Below are 25805 nucleotides of genomic sequence, written 5' to 3'. Positions count from 1 at the left end.
TCTTTTCATCACTCGCTCGGTCGCTGTCATTTCTCCGTTTATTCGTCAATTCTTTCTTTTTATTTACGCGTACACGCCATTGACAATTTCTAGTTCATGTTTATCCTCTATCCACTTTTATTCTCGTCATGATGAAAACAATGTCATGAAATTATGGCGCCTAAAATGTTATAAGCTGAAGGAACGAAAACTCACTTCTAGAAACTCAAAACACTGGCGGAATGTCATCAACGCGTTCGTACAGTAACATTCCATCATATCGTGTCGTCAAAATTAAAACCTTATCTACTGCGTCCAGTTAGTTCTCCCGAAGTCGCAACTGGGACAATTTTTCATGATTTCTTTGGACTTGCACTTGGTTATATTATTGTATTCAGACCGAAGTATGTATGCTCACTTATAAACAGTGAAAAATAATCAGGGCAGTACCGATTCACCATTGTTTACATACGGGTTTTAAACCACTACATACGGGTATTAAACCACTGTACTCTGGTGATTTCGATGCTCTGATTAATATACACACAATATTCAGCTCAGAACTATTGAACTGTATACCAGTACATTTTCAACAAGCAGATATCAACGAAAAAGCGCGAAAAATTACAGGAGCTTGCAACTTAAAACCAAAACTGTTTCGACACCCGACACCACAATTGTTGAGAATTAAAAAGATTACAGAATAATACGAGATTTCAGTCTGTCAGCTACGTATTGGATTTCCTAGACTCTTAATAATCTTCATATCGCACATTCAACATGTGATGAGCAAGCAATTCAAAAATCATAATTTACTGAACAGTTTTGAAATTTTTCGATTCACCGTGGGAATATTGCCTAAATAATTAAAGAGTTTGTCATCAAAATTTCATTAGCTTTGGGATTTATTATTCCATTCACACTGCGTTCACACTCCATTGAGAATTTAATATGACATGGCTCCGATCTGCCAGATGACGTCATCGCACGATCCGTTGAATATGGTGCTACGAATACAAGTGCCCTGTGCACCTGCACGACAAAATCCATTAAATTTAGACGCAACCTTCATAATGCTTCAGTTATTACTGAATGTCTTGGTTGTCTGCTCTTCATATGAACGAATGACAATTACTTTAAAGTACATTCCGCCAGTGTTTTGAGTTTCTAGAAGTGAGTTTTCATTCCTTCAGCTTATTCCATTTAGGCGCCACAATTTCATGTTATTTTTTTTCCATCGTCTGGTTACTTTTTGTTACTTTTTAATTTGATTTTAGACTTAATTCGCAGAAAAAAGTTCTTGCAGAGAATTTTTCAGATTCTAGAAGTGGGATTTCACTCTTTCAGCCTTTAAGTTTATCGTCACTATTTTATTTTCTGTATATTTTTCAGTGCGCCTAAATTTCAGTTTGATTTGATTTATAGTAAATGTTTTTTTTGCATGGAATGCTGTCAAAATCAAGGATTTTTGAGTTTCAAGATACGAGTTTTCACTCCTTCAGACTATAACATTTTGCCGCCAAATTTCATTGCCACTTTTTACTTTCTGAATAAATGTAGATGACAGACAAAGCAGATCCAACTCTGCATAGGTAATGACAATATACTATACATCTTATGGGCTGATTTCAGCACTCTTTTCAAACATTTTGCAAAAACGTCGGTGTTGCCCTCGGCCGTACAACTTTTTGACAGTCGTGGTATTCAGTGAAATGTACGGTTTTGTTGAACTCTGAAAAATGATACTCTGTTACATTAGATTTAACAATGGCTTCCTGTATGCAGACAAGTATCATTACCATCTCAATGGCTAGTAGTAGTTCAATATTTATATTTGATGACAATATACCGTTCAATAAATTTGTTTTGGGTTCTTGTGTCATGCTAACGTCGTTTTTACTAAAATCCCAAAGGAAGAATACAAACTGGTGAAATGACTTGCCCCATATTGACAGAGTCATCAATTTGTGTACACAATGTACAGCAAAGTCGTCGGAAGGTCGCAAAGGATTGCGATAATATATTTGCACTTTGCCGCCGTGGAAGTCACAATGGTTGTAACTTTTGACGCGTTTTTCACTCTTTTCTGTGAGATAATATCTGCTGTATTTCCACTTACTAAAGCCTAATTACGTAATCTACAAGTTTTCAGTCCCTCAGGCTGTATACAGTAGCAAGTTGATACATTAATTGTTGTAATACATGGTTCAGTTCTGTACCTGAACTTTGAAATTGTCAAGTCTAGAATCCGCGATATCCGTGAAATTTGTTTTGACATCTTTGAATTGAGCTTAAACAAGGAATGGTCTGGTTGTCGAAACCACAGATATGTGTATCTTTATTTAGAACTACACGTATTCCAGTGTTCGAACACGTTTTGTTTCTCGGCATGCCACTGATAACCCATTAGCAATAACAAACATAGAGATGAAAATACTACACGTATAGGGAAGAGTCTCAACAAATAATCTTGTAGAAAATATTATATTCTCGATAAACGCGATACACCGAAATGTAACCGAATGCCACTACGAGATTTAAAAACATAATTGTAACCATTGGATTCGGGAGAGTCATTTCATGACTTCACATCACTTACATTTATACGTGTGATTGCCAAGAAACGTGGATTTGAAACTTGTTGTTCATTCAATGTTCAGTGTCGGCCATGGACACGCATTGTAATAATGTCTCTTGTTGCGTAAATGACGGTGATATAAATAAGGATATGACATCCAGAACACAAAGTTTACAAATTTCAAAATGTCTTTATTTTCAGTAGTAGCTGTATGTCTGAATACTTATCGTTAGTTATATCCAAACATAGAATGTTTCATGTTTTCTAGAAATGAACAAGAGATGAAATCTGACTCGTCGTTCATTATCTTTTAATTAACTATAACGTCGCCGACATTGTGAAAACACTTGATATGTTCAAATATTTGTCCAAAAGAAATATTGGATGGCGCAATTCCTATGTTTATTCTAATCGCAAAATGGTCCGAGGACAATATAAAGTATGTCAATTACAATGCCATGATACTGTGTAATAGATTTCGGCGATAGCATTCAGTTTCAAAAGATTTCCGGTGTGTTTTGCTATAAATCAATATTTGGCCCACCCTGGAAAAAGGATTGCAAGGAAACGTTATGAGTAAACGGAAATTGTGACACGTGTTATTTTATTACCATGTATAAATGTATAATATTTTCAGAATCCTTTTGTCACTAATTTCAAGTTGTAATTTGATACGATGACAGATTCTGGTCGTTCGATGCGTTGTCATGGTAACGCGTCTTGGTGGGACAGTTTTCACGTACAGTACTGTGACGGGCATGTTGTCTTTCATCGAAACTGTCAGGATGTGTTTCCCTCACAACTCGTCCGTTTGTGGCAATTAACTTGGCAGATTTGACAGACTTATTCTTGTTTGACACGAGTTTGTAATCAACTAAACATCACGCGAGCAAATAACTATACAGACAGAAAAGACCATACATACAATATTCTATTTTTTTTTTAAATAAGTCTTACCACATGACATTTTTTCTTCAAAATTCAACCTTGGTACCTTCTGAACTCTTACACAGCAAATAAACTAACATACGTCACATCATTGAACACGCTTCGTTTTAAAAAATTGGGTCTCAACAAAACTAAAGTTACTTCAAAATTGCTCCATTGTACTGTGCTGAACTTTTCACATCAAACAAACTGACATAAGTCACATCACATGTTAAAGAAGACCGTGGGGAGTTCCCGCCAAATCGAACACGGGCCGATATGCGAAAATGATTGGCAAGTGATAGTGGTATGTAACATGTAACTTACTCTGGGAGTTCGACGTTTTCTCTTAGCACCTTGGCAGTGTGCCATCTTCTAAAAATATCCTGCAGACGAAGCAAATGAATACAGATGCAATGCTTGCTTATGAAGCGTGGGAAGGAGTTACCGTCTATTTGCTTCAGTATTCAATATCTTCAACAAGTCGGTATGAATGAATATATATATATATAAATATTTCATTATTAAAAATGTGGAAAAATGAAATCTGTATATTAAACTGGAATATTAAAAAAAAAACGTTATTCATACCTAAATCAAATTTCTGTTCAAATTTATTGAATGTATGTATGTATGTATGTATGTATGTATGTATGTATGTATGTATGTATGTATGTGTGTGTGTGTGTGTGTGTGTATGTATGTATGTATGTATGTATGTATGTATGTATGTATGTATGTATGTATGTATGTATGTATTGCTTGTTAATTGGCCAGCATTCTGTAAGCAATGTAACAATGTACCATGAATCATTACAATGGGTAATAAGATACCCTGTAAGTATAACACAAACTAAAATGCACTTGACACGGATCTGGACTTGACTCGGACATCAACCAAATATTTCATGCGAATTAGAACTTAAATTGTCGTGCCAACGTAACAACTTCCGCCTTTTCTTTATGTACATATCGACATGAACGCTGGTATAGTAGTCATTTCCTGGACTGAAAATTTCCTGTTTTTGTTCAATTTAAATCGACTTTTCCGTTTCTTTGATGTTTCCACCTGCTATTATCATTTAAAATCACAAGAATGGGTGATGCATGCTGACACTCTGGCCAGCACGGTAAATTAATCCCTCTCCCGAGGTTCATTAAACATTTAAAACCAGCGTTTAAAGAAAAGCACATTGAATTAATAATACATTACAATGTCTATTCATTGATTTAGTACCGCATCAATGGAGACTGCGAACGCGTACTACATCCATACCAGCATCTTTCAACCGTCCGAGGAAATCTAACACTAGAATCTCGATTGCAGGACATTTTTAATACTACCACGGGATTTCATATCTCAGTTTACAAATTTTGGCGTTCTACACAAGTTCACAACATCTATGATGAGTTACGGACGGTTAGAACTTGAAGGTTTCTCTAAACCCCTTTTAAGTCAAATGTCCATACCAGCAACCGTCCGAGGAAATCTAGCACTAGAATCTCGATTGCAGGACATTTAATACCACGGGATTTCATATCTCAGTTTACAAATTTTGGCGTTCTACACAAGTTCACAACATCTATGGTGAGTAACGGACGGTTAGAACTTGAAAGTTTCTCTAAACACCCGGTTAAAAGTCAAAATGTTATCTAAAACTGAAACAAATAAAATTGACTAGGAGAGTTCCACACTTGATGGATGTAGGTTCTAAGTTTGCAAATATACACTTCATCTCGACTGGTTAGCTCTGTGCCAACTAAACGGTACAGGTATCATAACGGTTAATATGTTCCTAGTTAATTATACGATAGCGGTACACGCGTAAATTTGCAATAATGACACATTTTTGTCCGTAATGGTGTAAGCTAATACAGTAAGTGGGGTTTCCATCGAAACAACGACTGATATCATCTGTTAATATTTGCTAGGTTAAACAGAAAAGAAGAGTGATGACATGGCTTGTTTCTATTGCTGCTTTATAACAAAAAAGTTATATTGTTCTTTACCGAATCATTGACAATACGAAACTACAACAATCTATTTATCTATCTACCTATATACCTCTCTATCTGTGTGTCCATCTGTATATCTGTCCAACTGTCTGTTTGTCTTCCTGCTTTATCAGCCTATCTGTACGTTATTGCCATTCATCTGTCTGTCTGTCTGTCTGTCTGTCTGTCTGCCTGTCTGCCTGCCTGTCTGTCTGTCTGTCTGTCTGTCTGTCTGTGTCTGCCTGCCTGCCTGCCTGTCTGTCTGTCTGTCTGTCTGTCTGTCTGTCTGTCTGTGTGTGTGTCTGTCTGTCTGTCTGTCTGTCTGTCTGTCTATCTATTTATCTATTTATCTATCTATCTATCTATCTATCTATCTATCTATCTATCTATCTATCTATCTATCTATCTATCTATCTATCTATCTATCTATCTATCTCTACCTACCTACCTACCTACCTACCTACCTACATACATACCTATCTATCTAGCTAGCTATCTATCTATCTGGCAGGCTGTCTGTATATATTCCTGTTTATCGATATCTCAGCCTATCTATACTCTATTACCATTCGTCTAGCTATCCAACTGATCAGTTTGTTTGTCTGTCTACCATCTATCTGGCAAAGCTGTCTGTTTATGTTCCTGTCTATCGATATATCAGCCTATGTACACATTATTGCCATTTACCTTTTTATCAATCAATCAATCAATCCATCCAATTAGCTTTCCATGGATGTACTTCGTTATTCATACATTTGGCCACATTGTCATTTGTTCATCGATCCACAAATGTATCGATCTAAGATTTAATCTGTAATATCTAGCTGTGCAATCAAAGTGGTTTTTTAATCCTCAAAATATGTATCTTCGTATGTACATGTACTTTTTTGTAGGCCACTTTTCAAACAATACTTATCCTTACCATTGTGGCACGACTCATACAGGCGAGTCATTAATCGGCTCACCATTTCAGCGATATGTCGTTTCAATGTTTACACAATGTCGGAGATAGTGGAGTTCTATAACCGATCCTTTACTCGCGATAGAGTATTCAAACAACGCGGACCAGATCGTCCCGGTAAGCTCGATGTCTCCACCGGCTTAGGTGAACATTTTCAGCCACCTGCCTACAAGTACTGCCTACGTATAACAGCAATAGAACCGTGGATACTAATTGAAGAGAAGAGTCGTAATCAATAACTATACATTTAACTATAAGGCTGTTTAGACTTTTAATACCATGGTCACGTTTTTTTGTCGAATGTGATACACAGGGTGTTTAAATGTTATTAACTACGATTCGTTTAAATATTTCAAAGCGTGTTCGTTTTGATATAAATCCTCCTTCAAGTAGAAATCAAAGATGTAGGTAGGTATCTAATGACTGGGAAGAAATATAGTTCTGATAACTTGTGTATTTTTTTCAAAACTAAATATTTAGAGCGGTTTTTTTTCATTCCAAATTTAGTTTTATCGTCTCAATCTGCTACATGTTTTAGTATACAAAATGTATGTTCTGGTGTAATTGTTACTACAAAATGTTTACACTTGAAACCTTTTCTCTCTGAAAACAATTTCAGCTGCAACAGAGTGTCTTTAGTTGACTACATATTGACTTTTGAGTTGACATCGGTATCAACTTATGAAGTGACGTGTGACATGTGATTTACATAAACTCAAGATGCATGTACAGATATTATTTGTCGAACTATCGATTGTCACGTGTTCTAGCATAACTTGAACGATGAGTTATACAAGATTGGTGATAAAACAACCCTGAGAGAATACATACAATAATAGAATTCTTACGTTTCCAATGAATTCAAATCAAACGTCTTGAAAAAGCCTACAGAGGTGCGAAACTAGTCAAAGATTCAAGACGTTCTTGTCCTCAGTTTATTCTGCTCTACACTTATCATGGCACATGACCTTCCTATCGGCGACAGATATCACCCTGTGTATACACGTACCTTGTGTTTTGTGAGCAATACTCGAAATACATTGAAAGTATGGGTTCTAGTTTCCCTACAATAATAAGTTTGAGGGTATTTTTTGTACATCGATATGGCGATTTATACCATGCAAGAGCCAAATTGAACAAAAAAATATGGAATATATACTCTGGTCTTTCTACGTCACGACAACGCGAATCTATGTCACTAGTTCTGCTGTGTTCGAAATATGTGTCAAAACGTTCAAAATTGATATTATTTCCCCCGATTTTTCTTTGCTATTACTGGCACTGGTATAATTATGTTATTCTTCAGTATTCTTCTTCATTCAGCCAGAAAATACTCTTGACCTAAGAGTTGCCACTACTCGTCTAGCGACTCATAATGACAAAGGCTCCTTGGGTCACTCGTATTTTCCTAGGCTGAGCTAAGAAAAATATTGGGGAATAACATAAAAGTAACATACCTATTTTTAACTAGTCAGTACACTATTAATAGAAACGTGATGATCATTTGACTACAACTTGACAAGCTAATTAAACTAGAGTATATCACATACAATTTGTGAGAATATGCAAATTTCTTTATCAACCATGTTGTACACATACTTACACATGTAATAACTCTTATATTACAACTACCATTAGAATTATCTAATGGTTTCTGAACTTTAGACTTCAAAAGTGACCGATAAATCAAATATTTAAAGACAAAACTTAAATCCTAAAGTTACAGAGACTACATCTTTTAAAGCTCGATCTCTGATTCCGAATGACTCACGCTTGCCATGGTATGTCAATCGGACAGGATCAGGTGTTATGAACATTGGAAATGTTCACTTGGATAAACTTGTATATCCTAACACAAATCCATAGGTAAAGCTTTGCATCTAATATTATATTCTCTGCATGAACTCAAGGTTTGCTTTGAATCTCTCGACGGAGCGCTTAGTCAATTTAAACTCGAGTGTTACAACAGTCACATCTCCCCAGTGGAACGTATATGACTTACAATGGTGGTTTTTGTGTACGCTCAGTGTCAATGAATAGCAGCTATTTTACATTTTTTGTTAGCAGGAGATTTCTGTAAAAATAAGTACCGTCTGCTGTAATCTCTAAAGGTTTCTTGTAGTAGCCATATACATCGATTAATGTGTTTGTACGGCTTATAGACACAGTTCTAAATAATGGACACCGTGTACTGAAGGATTGTTTACTTTCGAACGCAAGACTTCATTATTTGACTCCGACCTCTTAATGTCATCGTTTATTTCGACTGTAAAGTCAAATGTGATTGAAAATCATAGTTTCAACCAAATAAGGGGGATTCGGAAATACACGAATTGCTAACACTGCACATAATTTGGTACAATAAAATTAAAACGCCATTCTTTCTAAACTCATGGCAAATTTTAAGTTCACGGTGCGTAATTTTTAACTTATCTGAATTTGAATTCCAAAATGGCCACCACTGTTACAGTTTATATTACACACAAAAGAGATTGGCGGTTTTCTGGCAAACACTATGCTTAACCAATCAATCAGAAACATTCATAAAGCGCCTTATTCCAGTACATAATAATGTCCAAATGTGCTGAACACGAAACACTCAATATAATATGATATATAATACAATTTCTTTTTCGATTATTTAAAGGATTTAAACTCGTGTTTTAATTTGTGGTACAATTTATAATTTCATGCAATTATTTTTATTTCCAGTATTTGACATTGTTGTGATTAAAACCTTAAGGCATATCAAGGTTGTGTCGTGTATGCGACTTACGTTATGTTATGCTATGTTATACTGAATGGTGTGATATCATGTTATGTTATATTGTCTTGTGTTGTGTTATGTTATGTTATGTTGAGTGGTGTGTTGTTGTGTTAAGTTAGGTAGTATTGTGTTATGTTATGTTATGTTGTGTTGTGTTGTGTTGTGTTGTGTTGTGTCGTGTCGTGTCGTGTCGTGTCGTGTCGTGTCGTGTTGTGTTGTGTTGTGTTGTGCTGTGTCGTGTTACAATATATTAAGACACCAAATATTTCCGAAGCTACCTTACCTTGATTAGGACGGCTTCGGCATCTTTCAACGGACACCGATTATTTTGGGCACGTAGTGACCACTCTGGTTTCCAGTACCACAGCAACAGCAGGAGACCACCGGTGAAAAACACCCCCAGATAAACCAAGATTGTCTTGCCAGCGCTTTGCTTATACCCGTAGCATTCCTAAAAAGAAGGGAGAATATAGTCAAGGGGATTTAATTGTTTTTCGGACAAAAATTGAGATTTGTAAGATTTGTTATATTGTTAGTGAACTTTACGATGACCGATCGTTAGACAAAGAGTTACACTATTGCAGTTTTACTATATAATATGTAATACCGACAACAACAAATGATCACAAATCTGCTTCAAAGTTAGAAAAGTCTTAAATTGACTACTTTCACCTTAATTCTGTGCAAATTGCAAGAGTAAGTATAGCTTCGTCTATCATATTCCGCTCAAAGGGATTGTGACTATTTCTAGTGGACAGGAGTATCAATCTTGACCTTGCTCTCTATTGTGTATAGATAACTTACTTTTTTTAATCAACGAATTGTACTTAGCTAGTGTAACATCAACATTTACCATGAATTAGTCTAAGACCTTGAAAACAGAAACATTCTATTCACAAACATTCGATGAGAAGGTTACGCTCAAAGACCCAGTTCGAATGAGGATTCCAATTTAGATGTGAAACACTAGCCAGAAAAAAATCTTATGTAATCCTCATGGCTCCACTGATAAGACAGTAAGACAAAAGTAAGACCCAATGATCGAATCCCCGGCCTTTAAGTGTTTCCGAAATATAACTAATAAATTACTGATTGAAAGCTTAATATTTTTAAATTCATTTACTTTTTCAGGACAATTGTAGGTCGTACTTTAAGAATTTGAATTTTATGATTCAATGGAGGGAATCAATTTGGTTATAAGAATCAGTGGAGGGCCATAAGACCCATTAGAGTTTACCTAGCATGTAGGTATCGGGGAAAGTACTACTGCTCCCATATCGGGATTATGGTAATTTATAGTTTTGCAAAGTGAACCCTTTCCCGTGAGATCAAAGATTTATTTACAATTACAACTTCCCTCAAGTACTAACATGAGATTACATTTAGCTGAAATAGTTAAATTAATCACTAAGTGGCAAACTAAAATTATTTTTAAGCCATACGGTGAAATTCGGAAAACCTACGAAAACTGTTGAAATTGAATATATTTGGTATAATTGTCTCCATTCAATTTGATACAAGCCGTTTGTATGAATGAAACAAATCAGGAAATATCGTCAGGATTAAGGTTTTACTGAAGGTTATTCCTTTCCGTGTAAAAAGACAATGCATGTACGTTCAAACGAACTGGTCGTGATAGTAAGTGACATTTTATTGTAATAACAGCACACACTTACAAAGCATCTTCCGTAATGGATGATTCGTGCTCATACTGCTGCTCAATCACTACTCATACACATACCTATATTGGCACAAATTTCCTATATAACTTCCCCAACTCCCCCGGGAGCATACACTACATTGCAAAATCTGTAAATCTGATTAAAATATTCATAATACAACCTACATTCTACCAGGTACCAAAATATCAAAATATACAGGTAGGTTGACGAGAACACAATCATGGTTCAAATCTTGCCGAAGAATTTTAGCCATTGAGAAACAAACGGCCGAGGTTTGAATTAGAAAAAAATAATGCAGACTCAACGCCAGCCACGCTCAACATTCAACCACCAGGACTCTACATTGAGTTTTACTACGTTTTATTTACCGTCATTTACGGATGAAAAAATAACATTTTTAATAAGTCGACCGAAATTGAAGAAATTGTTCATAAATATCAAAATTTCATACTAAATTGAAACTATTTTGCATATTTCCTTGACATTTCCAAGCGATTACTGGTTCATGGTGTTCTTAATCTGGGGAATTTTGTTTAATTAGTAATGCATGAACTGGGATATGTCAAATTTGACAGTTTACTCGAAGAGAAGGATTTCAAAGGATCAAAGTCGTGTAGCGATCGTCACGCATAGAAAGCTCTCTTAAACAATTTGATGTGTTTGCACAATAAATATAGCATCAGGAAGGTTTTTTTATAGCATCAACCTGCCTATTTTTTTTTTGTTTAGTGGTTTACGAATTAAAGGAATTAAAAGATATTATCCTGGTAAATTCTATTTTGAAATGTATATTATGTGTATTCTATTTTGTATCTTGTGAATATATTAGTTCATATATCCAAGTATGCAATACATACATACATACATACATACATACATACATACATACATACATACATACATACATACATACATACATACATACATACATACATACATACAGACAGACAGACAGACAGACAGACAGACAGACATACAGACAGACAGACAGACAGACAGACAGACAGACAGACAGACAGACAGACAGAGACCGACTGACTGACTGACTGACTAACTGACTGACAAATATGTAGCATAACTATCTAATTATCAAATATTTTTAACCTTACTATCTGTAGATATACGCATGTGGTACTCTCACACATTGACCTCATCACCAAACCCCTATCCCCAGTAGTCCATGACACTTACAGAATAATGCAACATTAATGTCTACACTTTTTGTGACCAATGACTTTGACATAATGACGATAAATTGGATTTGTGGTTGTCATGGAAATTTACATCATTTGAACTTAATTGAAAACACCAACTGTATGCTTCTCGCGCGGTTTGTCGAATGCAATGTCAAGATGGTAACTAGATTGAACCCGTAATAGGAAGAGTTAGTCCCGTGTGAATCATTTAGCAAGAAGGACATGCACATCACATCGGAAGTTACCCGTTGACAGTCGTAACTGTAACCTCGTTCGTGACAACAGTATTGTAACCTCGTTCGCTACTGCAACTGTAACCTTGTTCGCATTTACATTTTAGGGAGACCACCTGTCAATCAACTAGTCTATTACACGACTTAAAGTGTCTACATTGTGTTGCACCCACCACGATTTGTTTATATTTTGATTATCGTGTTTAGTAATCAAAACATTGTTATTCTACACTGATTTATTTATAGTTCATCAGTGGTTGGTAAGACACACTGCTGTTACGTTCCCAGTCGGAGTGCTACCAACTTACATATCTGGAATTGTTCATTATGGATTCATTGTCAACAGTTGTGCATCGTGATCAAAAGTGATCAGAGGGATTGATGTTTCGACAGCTATGAAACTGTACATGTTTATTTATATTCTCTGCGAGTAAAATAAACCTTGAGCAACATTCTTATACACTAACAATATGTGTCAAAATCATTAAATTAGTCACCATTTCCAGTGAAAGCACCACTGTCACCAGGAGTGAATGCGCAATTCTTGCTGCTGTCCTTTACAGAAGGTGACAGCATCATTTTGAGATTGTCATCAACTTTTGACAAATCTTGTGACGGGAATCAAGTACTCCTGTACAAGTTCAGATGTCGTCTGCCATGCATGTCTGGGTTGGATGTAATGCCTTTTATTTATTGACAAAAACAAAAAAGCGTCCCAATCATTATAAGCTCTTACCCATCCCAAGTTCCAACCATCACGTTCAATTTGACTTATTTGCATGATATCATAGTTACTTTACGGATAAAGTCTTTTGAAAATCATGTACATTTCTTCTCAGAAACAAAGTTTTGTAGGAACATCCCTAGGTACTAAGCCTGATTTAGATTTTCGTACCGTGGGACAATTCCAGGCGTATGTACATGAATTGGACGACTGCTGCCGACATGCCTTAAGACCCGTATGTAGCAGCGATTTTGTTTAAAATAACATCTACAAATGTTTTAAAAAAGAAGTCTCTCGAGTTCTGTCCGTCGAAATGTGTTATTTGAGGAAGTAGTGTTTGCGACAAAATAAACAGATGGCAGCTCATGGTCTTAATCATAATACTTATATCATATATCATAGGCGTCTGTTACAGCAATTATGTTTGCTGGACGTGACAAAATGTTTACTCTCTAACACGTCACGTCTGTCAACATTGACTAGCAAACACTGACATATGGAATTATTTTACTATATCAAAGTGATACATTTACAAATTGCAATTTTTTTACAATGTATTTTAATACCATATGTCATTTGCACATTGAGAAAATGGCAGAGAGGGGTCACTCTGTTCACACAGTGCATACGAAATGTATTCTCCTATTATCAGCTCGCTCCTCGAGCTCTCTCTCTATTTGTCCATATATCTCTCCTCACTTGCTCTCTTTCTATATCTCTAGTCATATCTCTATCTCTCTTCTATTCATTCATTCATTCATTCATTCATTCATTCGTTCGTTCGTTCATTCATTCATTGTCTGTCCCACCCTTTGTCTGTCTGTCTATTTGTTTGTTTGCCTGTCTGCCTGTCTGTCTGTCTGTCTGTCTGTCTGTCTGTCTGCCTGTCTGTCTGTCTGTCTGTCTGTCTGTCTGTCTGTCTGTCTGTCTCCTCTCTCTCTCTCTCTCTCTCTCTCTCTCTCTCTCTCTCTCTCTCTCTCTCTCTCTCGTTTTCACTCTCGCTCTCTCTTGCTCTGTCTTCTTCCATTCCTATCTCCTCATTCTTGTTTCTGTGTGTGTGTGTGTGTGTGTGTGTGTGCGTGTGAGTGTGTCTGTCTTGTCTGCCTGCAGTACTCTGTTTAAGTATCTAGCAATCTATTTGCCACTCTATCTATCCATTCTTTCAACGTATATACCTCTTTTCCTTCACAGTTCCTGTCTGTAACTCCGTGTCAAAATAGGAAATGGATAAAAAATTTCAAATTTAAAACATGCATTTTCTTGGATGAGTATAGTTTTTCCTTCTTTGAAAGTCAAACTAAGGAATTTCATTTTGTGTGGTACGATAGTCTCACCAGCCAGTGTTTTACGTTTTTCTGATTACCGTCTAGTGTGGCGATGTCACGCAGCTCGATTCAATTACGATCGACAACTCCGTTGACATAGTGATCCCTTTAATTTGCCAAGAGAGAAATCACGAAATAAGTTCTCGTTACTGTGACCTCTGCGTGACCTGTATTCATCTAAGCACATGGTTCTGTAATACAATCCAAGTTAACACTGAGTGTCTATTCCTTTACTTGCAGTATCGCAGTATCACAAAACTGCCAGACACACATGATGACAAGATTCGTACACTAAAATTGTATGCATTTTAGCCAAAATTTATCATTTCAGATATCAACGATTAATACTGTGGTTTGTTTAGGTTTGCAGAAAAATTTCCAGAAAAAAATGTATTCGGAAGGTTTTGGAGGGAAAGTTATAAATACACCAGGGATTAAACTGAAGCAGTAGCAGTAGTCCATTCCGGAGTATATTCAGATAACATCTTTTTTGACATGTACATGCTTAACCTACTCAGAAAACACTGTCTTGAAATATGGTGAAAATAATAGAGGGACAGATCTATCCTCTGTACGATAACGATACGCAAATAATAATGACAACAGCTAATTACTACAAATAAAGATGACGACAATTAATAATGACAATAAATGATGACAATCAATGATGACGACAATTAATAATGACGACAATTAATAATGACAACAATTAATAATGACAACAATTAATGATGACCACGGACATTCATGATGACCACAGACAGTTAATGATGACCACAGATGACGACGACCACAATTACTAATGACAACAAATAATGGTGACGACGAATAATGATAACAGCAATTAATGATGACGACGAATAATGATGACAACAGACACACGACATTTAAAAGAAAAATATTGGAGAAAGATTGATATGAAAATAGTGTATTGGATTTATTTAATTTTCATATTTAATACGTGAAAATATTTACCTTCAACGTCTAATAGGGAACTTGCAATCCAGACTGGGCATGCTCAGACGCAAAGGACCATGGGATTATCTGTGGTTATCGTAATACCTAATCTTGAGTTGTCGATAAAATAAACCTGCCACAATTGTCAGGGTGACTATGAATTGATCATTTGTGGTTAAAAACAATGTAATATCATTGTTTACAATACTATTCGATTAGTATTTATTATCACTTTTCCCATGATGCAACATTCAACATGGCGGGTTTGCAAGCTCCCTATTGTGTTTATTATTTGTATCATATTTTGTCAATGTTAAGCCGATAAGTAAATGGCAGATACTCTGCCAAGCAATGAAGTCTGTGATGTCTTGAATACAGTACAACATACTTAATGGATGCCTTACATTAGTAAGACAGTCAAATTAAATTGAAAAATTTCATACTGAAACTTTTTTTCTATACAGGGTTAATGCAAACGGAGTGTTGTTTAAGAAATCTGTCGACACTTGAATTGTCAAGAACGTCAAGCTATCAAAACAAATTCACTTGTTTCACATAGTTTGGCGCCAAATCACTTCTAAATTACAATGTCAAAAGTCAATGCTTTAGCCCTAATAAGTATCTTAGATGGCTCTTCATTTTCGACCCCTTTTAAACTAGGATTCAGAGAAAGAAAAACTTTCAATTTTTTGAAGAACACTCACTGCATTACTGTATGTGGAGACGTTATCACTTCTTAAACGTTTACGATTATTCATGGCATGAAACTCTGGAAAAATTGAAGGAAACTTTGGCACGTCAGGTTATATACAGGATAATTCAATGAAGGAAGATTATCAAGAGTCCCATAAATTTTGACGACATATAACGATAGTTAACATTGAATGAACGTTATTGTTTATGGCTACTACGTTTACGTTACCTGCCTAACAAGTATAGAGGAAATTTGTGATGAGGCGAAGTAGTAGTAGAAAGTTGTTCATTCTAGTTGTTTGCATGGAAAGGCTAAGTTAAACGTTGTTAACGTAGAATGTGCCTCGGAAATAATCTATTTAGATGTTTACTGTTACTGTACCCCTTTAATGTAAACACCAAGAACTAAAAGGTTATAGACTCCATCCCTTAAATTAATGTAAACACCAAGAACTATACAGTAACAGTTATAGACTCCATCCCTTTAATGTAAACACCAAAAACTATAAAGTTACAAACTTTACCCCTTAACCACCAAGAACCATAAAATTACAGACGGTATTCCTGTAACGTAACCATCTAGAACAATAAAGTTAGTCTGTGCCCCTTTTAAAGCAACCACCAAGAACTGTAGAGTTACATACTGTACACCTTTCATATGACGACCAAGAACTATAAATTTAAAGACTGTGTCTCTTCCCCATTAATGTATCTACCAAGAATTATAAAGTTACTGACTATTCCCGTTTAATATAACCACCAAGAACTATAAAGTTACAATCTGTGCCCTTTAATGCAACCGCCAAGAATCATAAACTTACAGGCTGTACCCCTTTAATGTTTAACCACCAAGGACCATAAAAATAAAGTGTCGACCTGTGCCCCTTTACAGTAAACATCAAGAATTATAAAGTTACACTGTATCATTTTAACAATCAAAAATAGCTTTTTGTCTCTTTGGTACATCCCATGGGGAAATTGATAATAGTCGTTATCAAATGGTGTCATCTCTGTACTGTTGTTTATAATACTGAAAACCAATTAACAAACATCTGTTACTGAAATGAAAACATACGATGCAAATTACACCTATGTTTTCATTTCAGTAACAGATGTTTTCTTTTGTCATGCGGGGTGGGGGTGGGGTGGTGTAAACATTTTTTAAGAGCTGTCACTCTATGCAGGGTTAATAGATTAGCTATGTTTGTAATGCAGTACAAAGTACGTTGAGGTTAATGTGATGTTTATGTTTTTTTTAGATAATTCTATTGTGTAATGTTCATAGTAAAGTGTTGCCAACAATAAATAAGATTTCTATATTTTTGTCAGATTCTGAACGTGAAGGTGTGGTTATTTGATGCTTTCTACCAAACTAGAAAGACTATATTGTTTCCATTAGGTGGCATAATTCTTTTTTACTTCTCACACAACAGGCACCGATACAGCTCGTCTAGTTCCTGATGGCGCGTATTCCAAACTACTTCACACTTATACTGTCTAGTCAAGCCCGTAACTCTCGCACAGAATTTTGTGCTCCCACCTACAGCGTTCATATAAACATGATGACGTCGTCGCGTCCCACGTGATTTTAGTTTAAACAGACTGGAGGTGGAGTCCTGGTTGGACATTGGATATAGTCAAAACAGCTTTATCAAATGAATGTTAATGTGTGATGACGACAGCCCGTCAATTTAAATTTGTGATGGATTACTACATGTGCCTTTCGCGCTTCGCTCACCTTGGGGTTGAACCACAATCAACGCCTTGAGTCACAGGCTTGACCAGACGGTATAAGTGTGAAGTTAACATAGTACTGAATACGGTCCATCAGAAACTAGACTATGATACAGGGCACGCACATAAAATGTTACATGTTATCTCACCATGAAAACAATTAAAGAGTTTTGTGTTTGAATCCCCCTTGTTTCAGCTCACAGTAATGCTGATTGTGTTCACAATGAGATAAAATTTGTCATTTTATATACTTGCGTGTTATCAGTATCTGTATGTTAGTTTTATGTGATTTGTAACAAAAAACCTTGTGCGAGATATAAAAAACAAACATCATGTGTCTACTTCAAAACTCTACAGTCACTCTGGTTTAGTAGTATGTATTATATTTTTCTTTATTTATAGACTCATAATCCACCTATTTGATACTTTTATACTTTGCAATGCTCTTAAGACTTACAGGTTTCTATTTAAACAGATTGTAAATTAAATTAAGTTAGCATATGCCACAAATCATGATGAGATTGTCTTATTTTTAGAAATTATTTTATCTCCATTATCCACTCAATTATCTCTATAGATTTATGTTAAGTTCCGACATTCAAATTTTATAAATACCATATTAGAAATAAATGAAAAACTAGAAAGTGAGATTTGCTGACTAATCCAATGCAGATAAGTCCTTTGAATGTTCATCTGTTTGTCTTGAAGCAACACCAAATGAGATTTTTTATTGTATGAGTGTAGTTCATATGTTACTGTAACAGCAAATACAGGATGAGCATGCAGTTTCGATGAGATTCGATGAGACGAGACGAGACGAGACGAGACGAGATGAGATGAGATGAGATGAGATAACAGATGCAATCCAGTGAGACTGGGCGTGTTAAGTTAAATGGTACCATGGAAACTCCGGAATCAGGAATCAAGAATCATTAAAGGGGCACAGGCTGAATTTATGTTTCAGTTCAGTCAAATGCAAAATACTCTGAGTACCATAATTTTTAAAATAACAAATATAAAAACACAAAACAAACAAATTCAGCTTGTGCCCCTTTAATGAATTGCGATTTTAGATTCAGGATTCAATGAAATACTTATGAGCATCAAAAATGCATTTATCACATTTGTTGAATTGTACAAGTCAGATACTATCAGCTGCTCGTAACATGTGAATTAACAATGCATGGCATAATGATGAATAATCAAAACACACATCTCAACAATACACCAATGAAGAGTTTATTCAAGCTTGTACACAGAACAGTTGACTGATTTAATTCAGGAATGACAGAAAACCTTTGAATTCAAATAAAATGGTCAAATTGCTCCAATCAGATTTATCAAAATGGCTGCCAAAATGTCTTCAACTGCGAGATGAAAACAAGATGGCGGATACAATAAATTGGAGTATTGGAAAGGATTGAGTTTTAGTGGACAAATTACAAGGGTTTTTCCATTTGCTCATTTATGATTTATTTCTATTTAATTTTATTTTAATCTTATTGAATTGAATGTCGTGCTCTTCCTCGTTATAGATTTTGGCGGGAAGAGGTGTCTATTAAAGTTTTGTGTACTTACAATTTCTTCCTCAGTGCCTTCATTGAGAACCGTCCTGTCAGCTAACGTCTTGTGCGACGGCTCGGCCATTTTGATATCTGCTCCGTCAACTAAACAGCAATCTGTCAACAAAAAAGAAATTTGTACAATTTAAAATATTAGCAACAACACATAAGCTTAAGTTGACGCTCTATCGCGCCTCTGGGACCAGTTTTCTTGAAATGGTAGTTCTTAAATCTCTCCAAAATTTACCATAAAGCTTGTCCCTGTTCCTTTTGATGTATGAATTTAGGATTCACTGTCTTATTTTCAAGGGAATTGACAATCGTTTAAAATTAAAGCAGTTCTTGGTAACCATAATTCTAAAATGGCTTAATTCAAAACTTTGTACGGTCGTCCCTAATTTTCTCTTTGTATTTAACTGAGAATGAGTTAGAGTTGCCTTGAATCAAATTACAGCCGAAGTTTAAAACTTGTATTTGCAAGGCACATACAACGTTAATATGTCGTACATGTTCTACCCACCAGTCACTGCACTGTCACTGACAATACAGGAACCTGAGGTGAGAACAGCCTCACACGTAATTAGACAACATAAGCCGTTTGAATCAGGTGCAGTTTCAGAGTTGTAACGTAAGGATGTGCAAATGGCCTTTGTTACCGATTAAACACCGAGTCTTCTCGTTCAATATTCTGGTGATTCCATCATTTTTTTCTCAACCACTTTCGATATCAGTGAAGTCCCTATCTATCCCTATTTCCTTCTACGTGATAGCCTTATACAATAACCAAGGTCGGGTGTAACTGTTTCATTTTAACATTTATCACAGTTTTAACAAAAAATAAAAAGTCGTTACCTTCTACTAATCTGATCAATGAAATCGTCAAAACTTGTCAATTAATGTCTGACAGCAGCTCATTGTATAGATAAGTAAGTCAAGTTGCTTGTCTGCCTTGTGGAAATGATGTGGAAATGTCCCGTTTCCGAGCCTGCGTATTAGTGATTATACTGTTTGTCCCAGAAAATGTGATAAAGAATGTGAACAATACCTTCTTTGCAATCTGCAGATTTCGCCACTTTTATGTCAAATTGCTTCATCAATTCATTAATAAGGTTTGATGATATGATTTGGGTCGAAATAGAAATGCCAAAAAGTTACAGAAAAGCAAGATTTGTTGTAGATTTAACAAGTGTCACCTTTATATCAAAATGTTATATCAATTTATTGATTTGGAATCACTTTCACATCAAAATTTTTGACATCACAAAGACTATAGCCATTAGATGAGTTTAGCATTAAACTTAGAAATTCAAGAAACGCAAAGAATTTTTGTTCGAATATTACCTTTGGCTGGAAAACATGAAACGGAAGAGTTCGGTTCGTTTTTCATAAATAATACTGTCTTATAGTTATATTGTTACCTGTCATCCATTTTAATTACTGAAAGAAATTTACTATACTTCTAGATTATGTATGGGCAGCATATTTAGGTCAATAAGACGACGTAAAATAGTAATAACAAGGCTTAAAAATTAAGTTGTGTAGTTATCAAATACAAGGCACTTTTTCATATGTAGTATGAATGAAATTTAATACATATACGCGAAGTAAATGTCATTGGTATGGAAATGAAAAATGCTCAACATCACAGGACAAGCAAAATGAAAAATAAATCAGTCTATATACGTTTAAGCCAAAAATAACCTTTTAAATAACAATGGAAATTTTCCTTGTTAATAACCCATCGGTTGTCAGATATCTAACACATTTTCTGAGTTTTTCTCCCTTATCGACGGAAGTATGTAATACTTGTTAGGTTATTATCAATGACGTTTGCTCTACTGAAGTGTGAATACTTGGCTAGCTATATCAACAGAAACGCATTCTCCTATCATAGTGCGATTGCTGCATTGATAGGAAATCAAATTTAATATACAAAGTATTGAATCCCAAAGGTACCCTATCGACTTGAAACTGCAAAATATAAGAAATTCTATGGCAAGCTTGTAAATATGCCAAGTTACAGATGAACAAAAAATGCTGTAATATGCTTTATCAGAATGACTCGAATTCCGTCGGTTAGCGAAATTTGCAAATTTATTGGAAATTTGTGGTTTATACTAAGTGTGGAATGCACAAGATTTTAAGAAGTACCTAATGTCAATTTATTTGTCAAAATGTTTTGTAAATATATATATATATATATATATATATATATATATATATATATATATATATATATATATATATATATATATATATATATATATATATATATATATATATATATATAATGCAGTTATCTCAAATGGCGGTATCAAGTCTTGATGAATCTTGTACAGTTTACATCAAATCTAAATACAATAAAATAATCACTATTTTTCGTCGTCGTCGTCGTCGTTGTTGTTGTTGTTGTTGTTGTTGTTGTTGGTTTTTGTTGTTTCTTGTCTTTGTTGATAAAGTTGTTGTAGTTAAATGGTGGTTACACGTTTTAACATACTTAGGTCATTCCTTCATAGATGAATCTTGTAGAAAAAGCAATATTGAATCAATGTATTTGTGCCCTGTGACCTTGATGAGATGGAGGACGACTTTCATTTCCCTTTGAAATGTAAATATTTTGATCAATATCATAAAAAGGTACATTCCACACTATTTTACTCTCCTCCTATCTATGTAAAGTATATAAGAGATAATGCTTCATGTAGATAACGATATGTCGCAAAGACTGGCTGCATTTCTGTTCAATGCACTTTGCTTGAGAAAAGAGGTAGATAATATTACTTCAGCCTGTGACATTAAATATATCATGTATTGATTTTTTTTCAGACTTGTACTTTGTGCCGCTGTGCAATAGACGCCTGTACTTTGACTACATTCCAAAAGACTGTGTATCACTTTGAGTTATCGTTGTTTGTTTCTCCAGGTCTCCGAACATCAAGATCATTGACGTGTCAATGTTGAAGACAGTCCTTCAAACTGCTGACTTTAATCAAATTTGTGACAACACGGATAAGTAAATGTGTACGTCAAGTTAACTGAACCAAAACGGTATGCTCCATGCAAACATGTTTGTTTTGTTTTTACGAAAATGCTCAATTTTTTTTCACCTTGACAACTAGTTGTTTCTGATGCAAGTGTCGGTACAATGCATGGTTACTTAACGTTCATAGGATTGTTTGAATTTATATCGTTGATATTAACTTAAAATGTTGTTTGTTTCACTGAATTTATTTTTTCAGTCTCTCTGTGATCTTGCTATATGTACGTCAAGCAATTTAAGTTTGTCCTACTTTAGGCCTGTACCTGCTAGCTAAAAGTGAAAACATCAGTAGCGGCGAATAGAATACTACTACACAAAGCTAAAGCGTGTGAAGATCTGGAGCTCCCATTTGTAACTGGCAAGTTATCAAACATTCAATATTTTCCCAAAAAAGGGTTGATTTCAACTGGCAGTAAATATTTACAAATGTTTTACGGAATGGTCTCATTGTTGAAAGAGATGTGAAAAAATATGGACCGTGTCCATTTAAAGTAAAATCATAAAAAGTATGCAAAAATGTACATATGAATGGGTGTTATTCTAAGCAATCTACAACGGGTAGTAACAAGTGTGTCTATCTTGCAATTTTTTTTTTCTCGAAAATTGTACACGTAGTAGCACATGTCTCTATTTTATTTTTTTAAATGTGAAAAATATAGACTGCCTCCGTTGTAAAGCAAAATCGCTACACTCATGCAGCAGCAAGACTTTTTGAAAATGAAAACGAACTTATTTTTGGAGAAAATTGTGAAAAATATGAACGTTTATTGGAAGTAAATTTTCTACACGTAGCGCATGTGTCTATTTCATTTATAATGTCGTAAAACGGTGATTTTCCAATAACAATTGCCAGCAGATTGAAATCGACAATATAGCAAGGGTGTCTTTTCGGATGTCCATTTCACTTTTTTATTATTCTTCTAGACTTCATTAATGAAATCAAAACATAACACTTAATGACAGTATTTTATTACAGAAATAATGGTAAGTGTGTACTTTGGCGTACTGAATGTCTGTACACAGGTTTATTTACATCAATTCAGTTAAATAAATGTAGTGATATTACTTTCGTTTACAGCATTCTTCTGACCCTATTGTACCCTACTGTAGTGATTTGTCATCAACGCAATTAATCACTATTATCAACAATCAATTCAAATTCTATACCTTGTTCCGCAATATGGGAATTTACAGATCTGTGACGTTTACGTGATGGGTATATGTTAGCGAAATTAGCGCCAAAATTTGTATAGATTGCTTTAGTTATATTTAGCTTTACTGTGAATACATACATACATACATACATACATACATACATACATACATACATACATACATACATACATACATACATACGTGCATACGTACATACGTACATGCGTACATACGTACGTACGTACGTATGTATGTATGTATGTATACATTGGAGTAGTTAGTAAGATATTTGTTCAGTCAGACGATAAAATGTAAAAATAGCATTTTGTCCAACCAGACGATCAAATGTGACAATTTTAGTAAGATTTTTGTTCAGCCAGACGACATTTAGTTCCGTCAATTTCCTCGAATTTCAAAATAGACGTTAGTTTCACCTGCTCTAGAATCGTCAATGTTGATTTCAATTATCTCTCGTCAGCAAAGGGTTAATTAAAATGTGAACTATTTTAATTAACTTCTTTTATATCATGTATATCGATTGCCATGTCGTTGTTTGTATTAGCAAGCTGTGACAATTAAAAATATATTTAGCATGAACAGTCAAAATATAAACAAACCTTGTCCCTATGACTAGCAATTGTGGGGTATGTTTCTAATACATGTTATTATTTTATTTATGAAGCGATTTTATCAGTACAGCAGAAATTACCAGAGTGCATGTTTAACGTTTTGAAATATTTATCTGTCCGTTAAGTTTGACCTTCTACTAGATTATTGATGTAACAATAGCATGTTGACGACCATATGCCACTTTTTAAAAATTAAATTTCCTTTTGTTTCTCCGTTGATCGTCAAAGTTTATTTTCGAATTATTAAATATTCACAAACATGGAAGATATTTGTGATGATATGCAAAAGTCTTGAGTAATAAAGTAGATGTCCCTAGTGCTTGTGTATCCAGAACTAAAACCTGATCGTGTTACAGCACGTTCCAGATTACCGTGCACTTGCTGTGTTTGATCAAACCATGCAGAAACCGATAGGAAACATTATATGCTACGCTTTAAGATAGCAAGACGGCGATTGCTTGCTACATTTAGTTTGAATTAAGTACGCTTTTTAAAAACATACTGCAACTAGACACACGCACATGGGCGCCAATGATTTGTTGTCTGCTTAGATGTTCGAATATGGTGGCACATTCCATTTAGACAGAATGTCAAATGAAACTGTATTTATTGAATCTTACGGTGTTAAAGTGCAACATGTGTAGTTTCTTATCATATCGATTTATGTGTGGTTGCATCAAACAGAGCCACTGAACAGTAACGTGCAATGCGTCGTACAACTTGAAATATAGTTTTCTAATATCCTAAGATGGTTTACAACATCAAGAATGTCTATTTTTTACACGAATTCTCCAGTCGTATTTTTGTGATCAGACTCTTTCCCAGCACCCCCTTTCAAAAGAACGCAGAGTCATCATGTGAACAGCACACAAAATTATCGCGTATTTCGTCATTGCCGTATTAGTAAATTGGTTGAAATGAAAATAAGATATAAAATTAGCCCAGGTACATATTCTAAACGTAAACTCTTAGAAAGACCTTGACATAAATTGCAGTGATAGAAAACCTAATAGCCGTTATTTACTCCTCAATATAGAGTATTTATAATGAAATAGGAGGAAAAGAAAGAGTTTTTCTAAGGTGTGGAAAGGCCACAAAACGCCCACGGTTAAGCAAAGACATAACGAACGTAAACTAACACGTTATCTGTCAAGGGACCAACTACACTAACACGATTACTGTCTAGTTTATAGCAACTGACAGAGCCCTTCTTTCAAATAATTATAAGATGCATTAAAAGCCACGGACGGGAACTAACAAAGCCTTTCTTCCGTATATGCAATGACAGGCTATCTGATGTATGAATGCGCCGATCCGAAACTCTACAGTGTGACGAAAACCACTCGTGATCTGTGCTCAATTGAAGACACTCTTCTACGGTAAACGTTCCGTAACATCTGACTCGGTAACCACACTTTCAATATAAGCTAGTAACTAACGAAAAGTAAGTTTCTTTTTTGTACACTTTATTTCATTTTCTTACGAATTATTTTACTATATTTCCTCATAAAAATATCAAAACCTAAAATCGATGTGAGTTGACATTTTCGCGGGTAAAGTTTGCTGCAGGCAAATGTGTAGGCTGACAGTTTAGGCATGAAATTTGTTTAAGTCATGTAGTATTTCAGAAACATTTTAACTCTTCGTGGTAGTACGCACGCGCGTTAG

General features: G+C 35.0%; 1 protein-coding gene across 2 annotated transcripts in view; it reads right to left on the bottom strand.

The window, feature by feature from the left end:
* Positions 1-25805, bottom strand: part of LOC144451175 (polyamine-transporting ATPase 13A3-like) — a 64262-nt gene that overhangs the window by 22602 nt on the left and 15855 nt on the right. For both annotated transcript variants that reach the window (XM_078141971.1, XM_078141972.1), the window contains exons 3-5: positions 19330-19430; positions 9491-9658; positions 3812-3870 (exon numbers count right to left, since the gene is read on the bottom strand). In XM_078141971.1, coding sequence (XP_077998097.1) covers positions 3812-3870; positions 9491-9658; positions 19330-19398 — 296 coding nt within the window. In that variant the 5' untranslated portion in view covers positions 19399-19430. The remainder of the gene's footprint in view (positions 1-3811; positions 3871-9490; positions 9659-19329; positions 19431-25805) is intronic.

Source organism: Glandiceps talaboti, chromosome 21, assembly GCF_964340395.1.
Source record: "Glandiceps talaboti chromosome 21, keGlaTala1.1, whole genome shotgun sequence".
Classification (NCBI taxonomy): domain Eukaryota; kingdom Metazoa; phylum Hemichordata; class Enteropneusta; family Spengelidae; genus Glandiceps; species Glandiceps talaboti.
The sequence above is the reverse complement of the archived record's forward strand: the minus strand, read 5'-3'. Positions and strand labels throughout refer to the sequence as shown.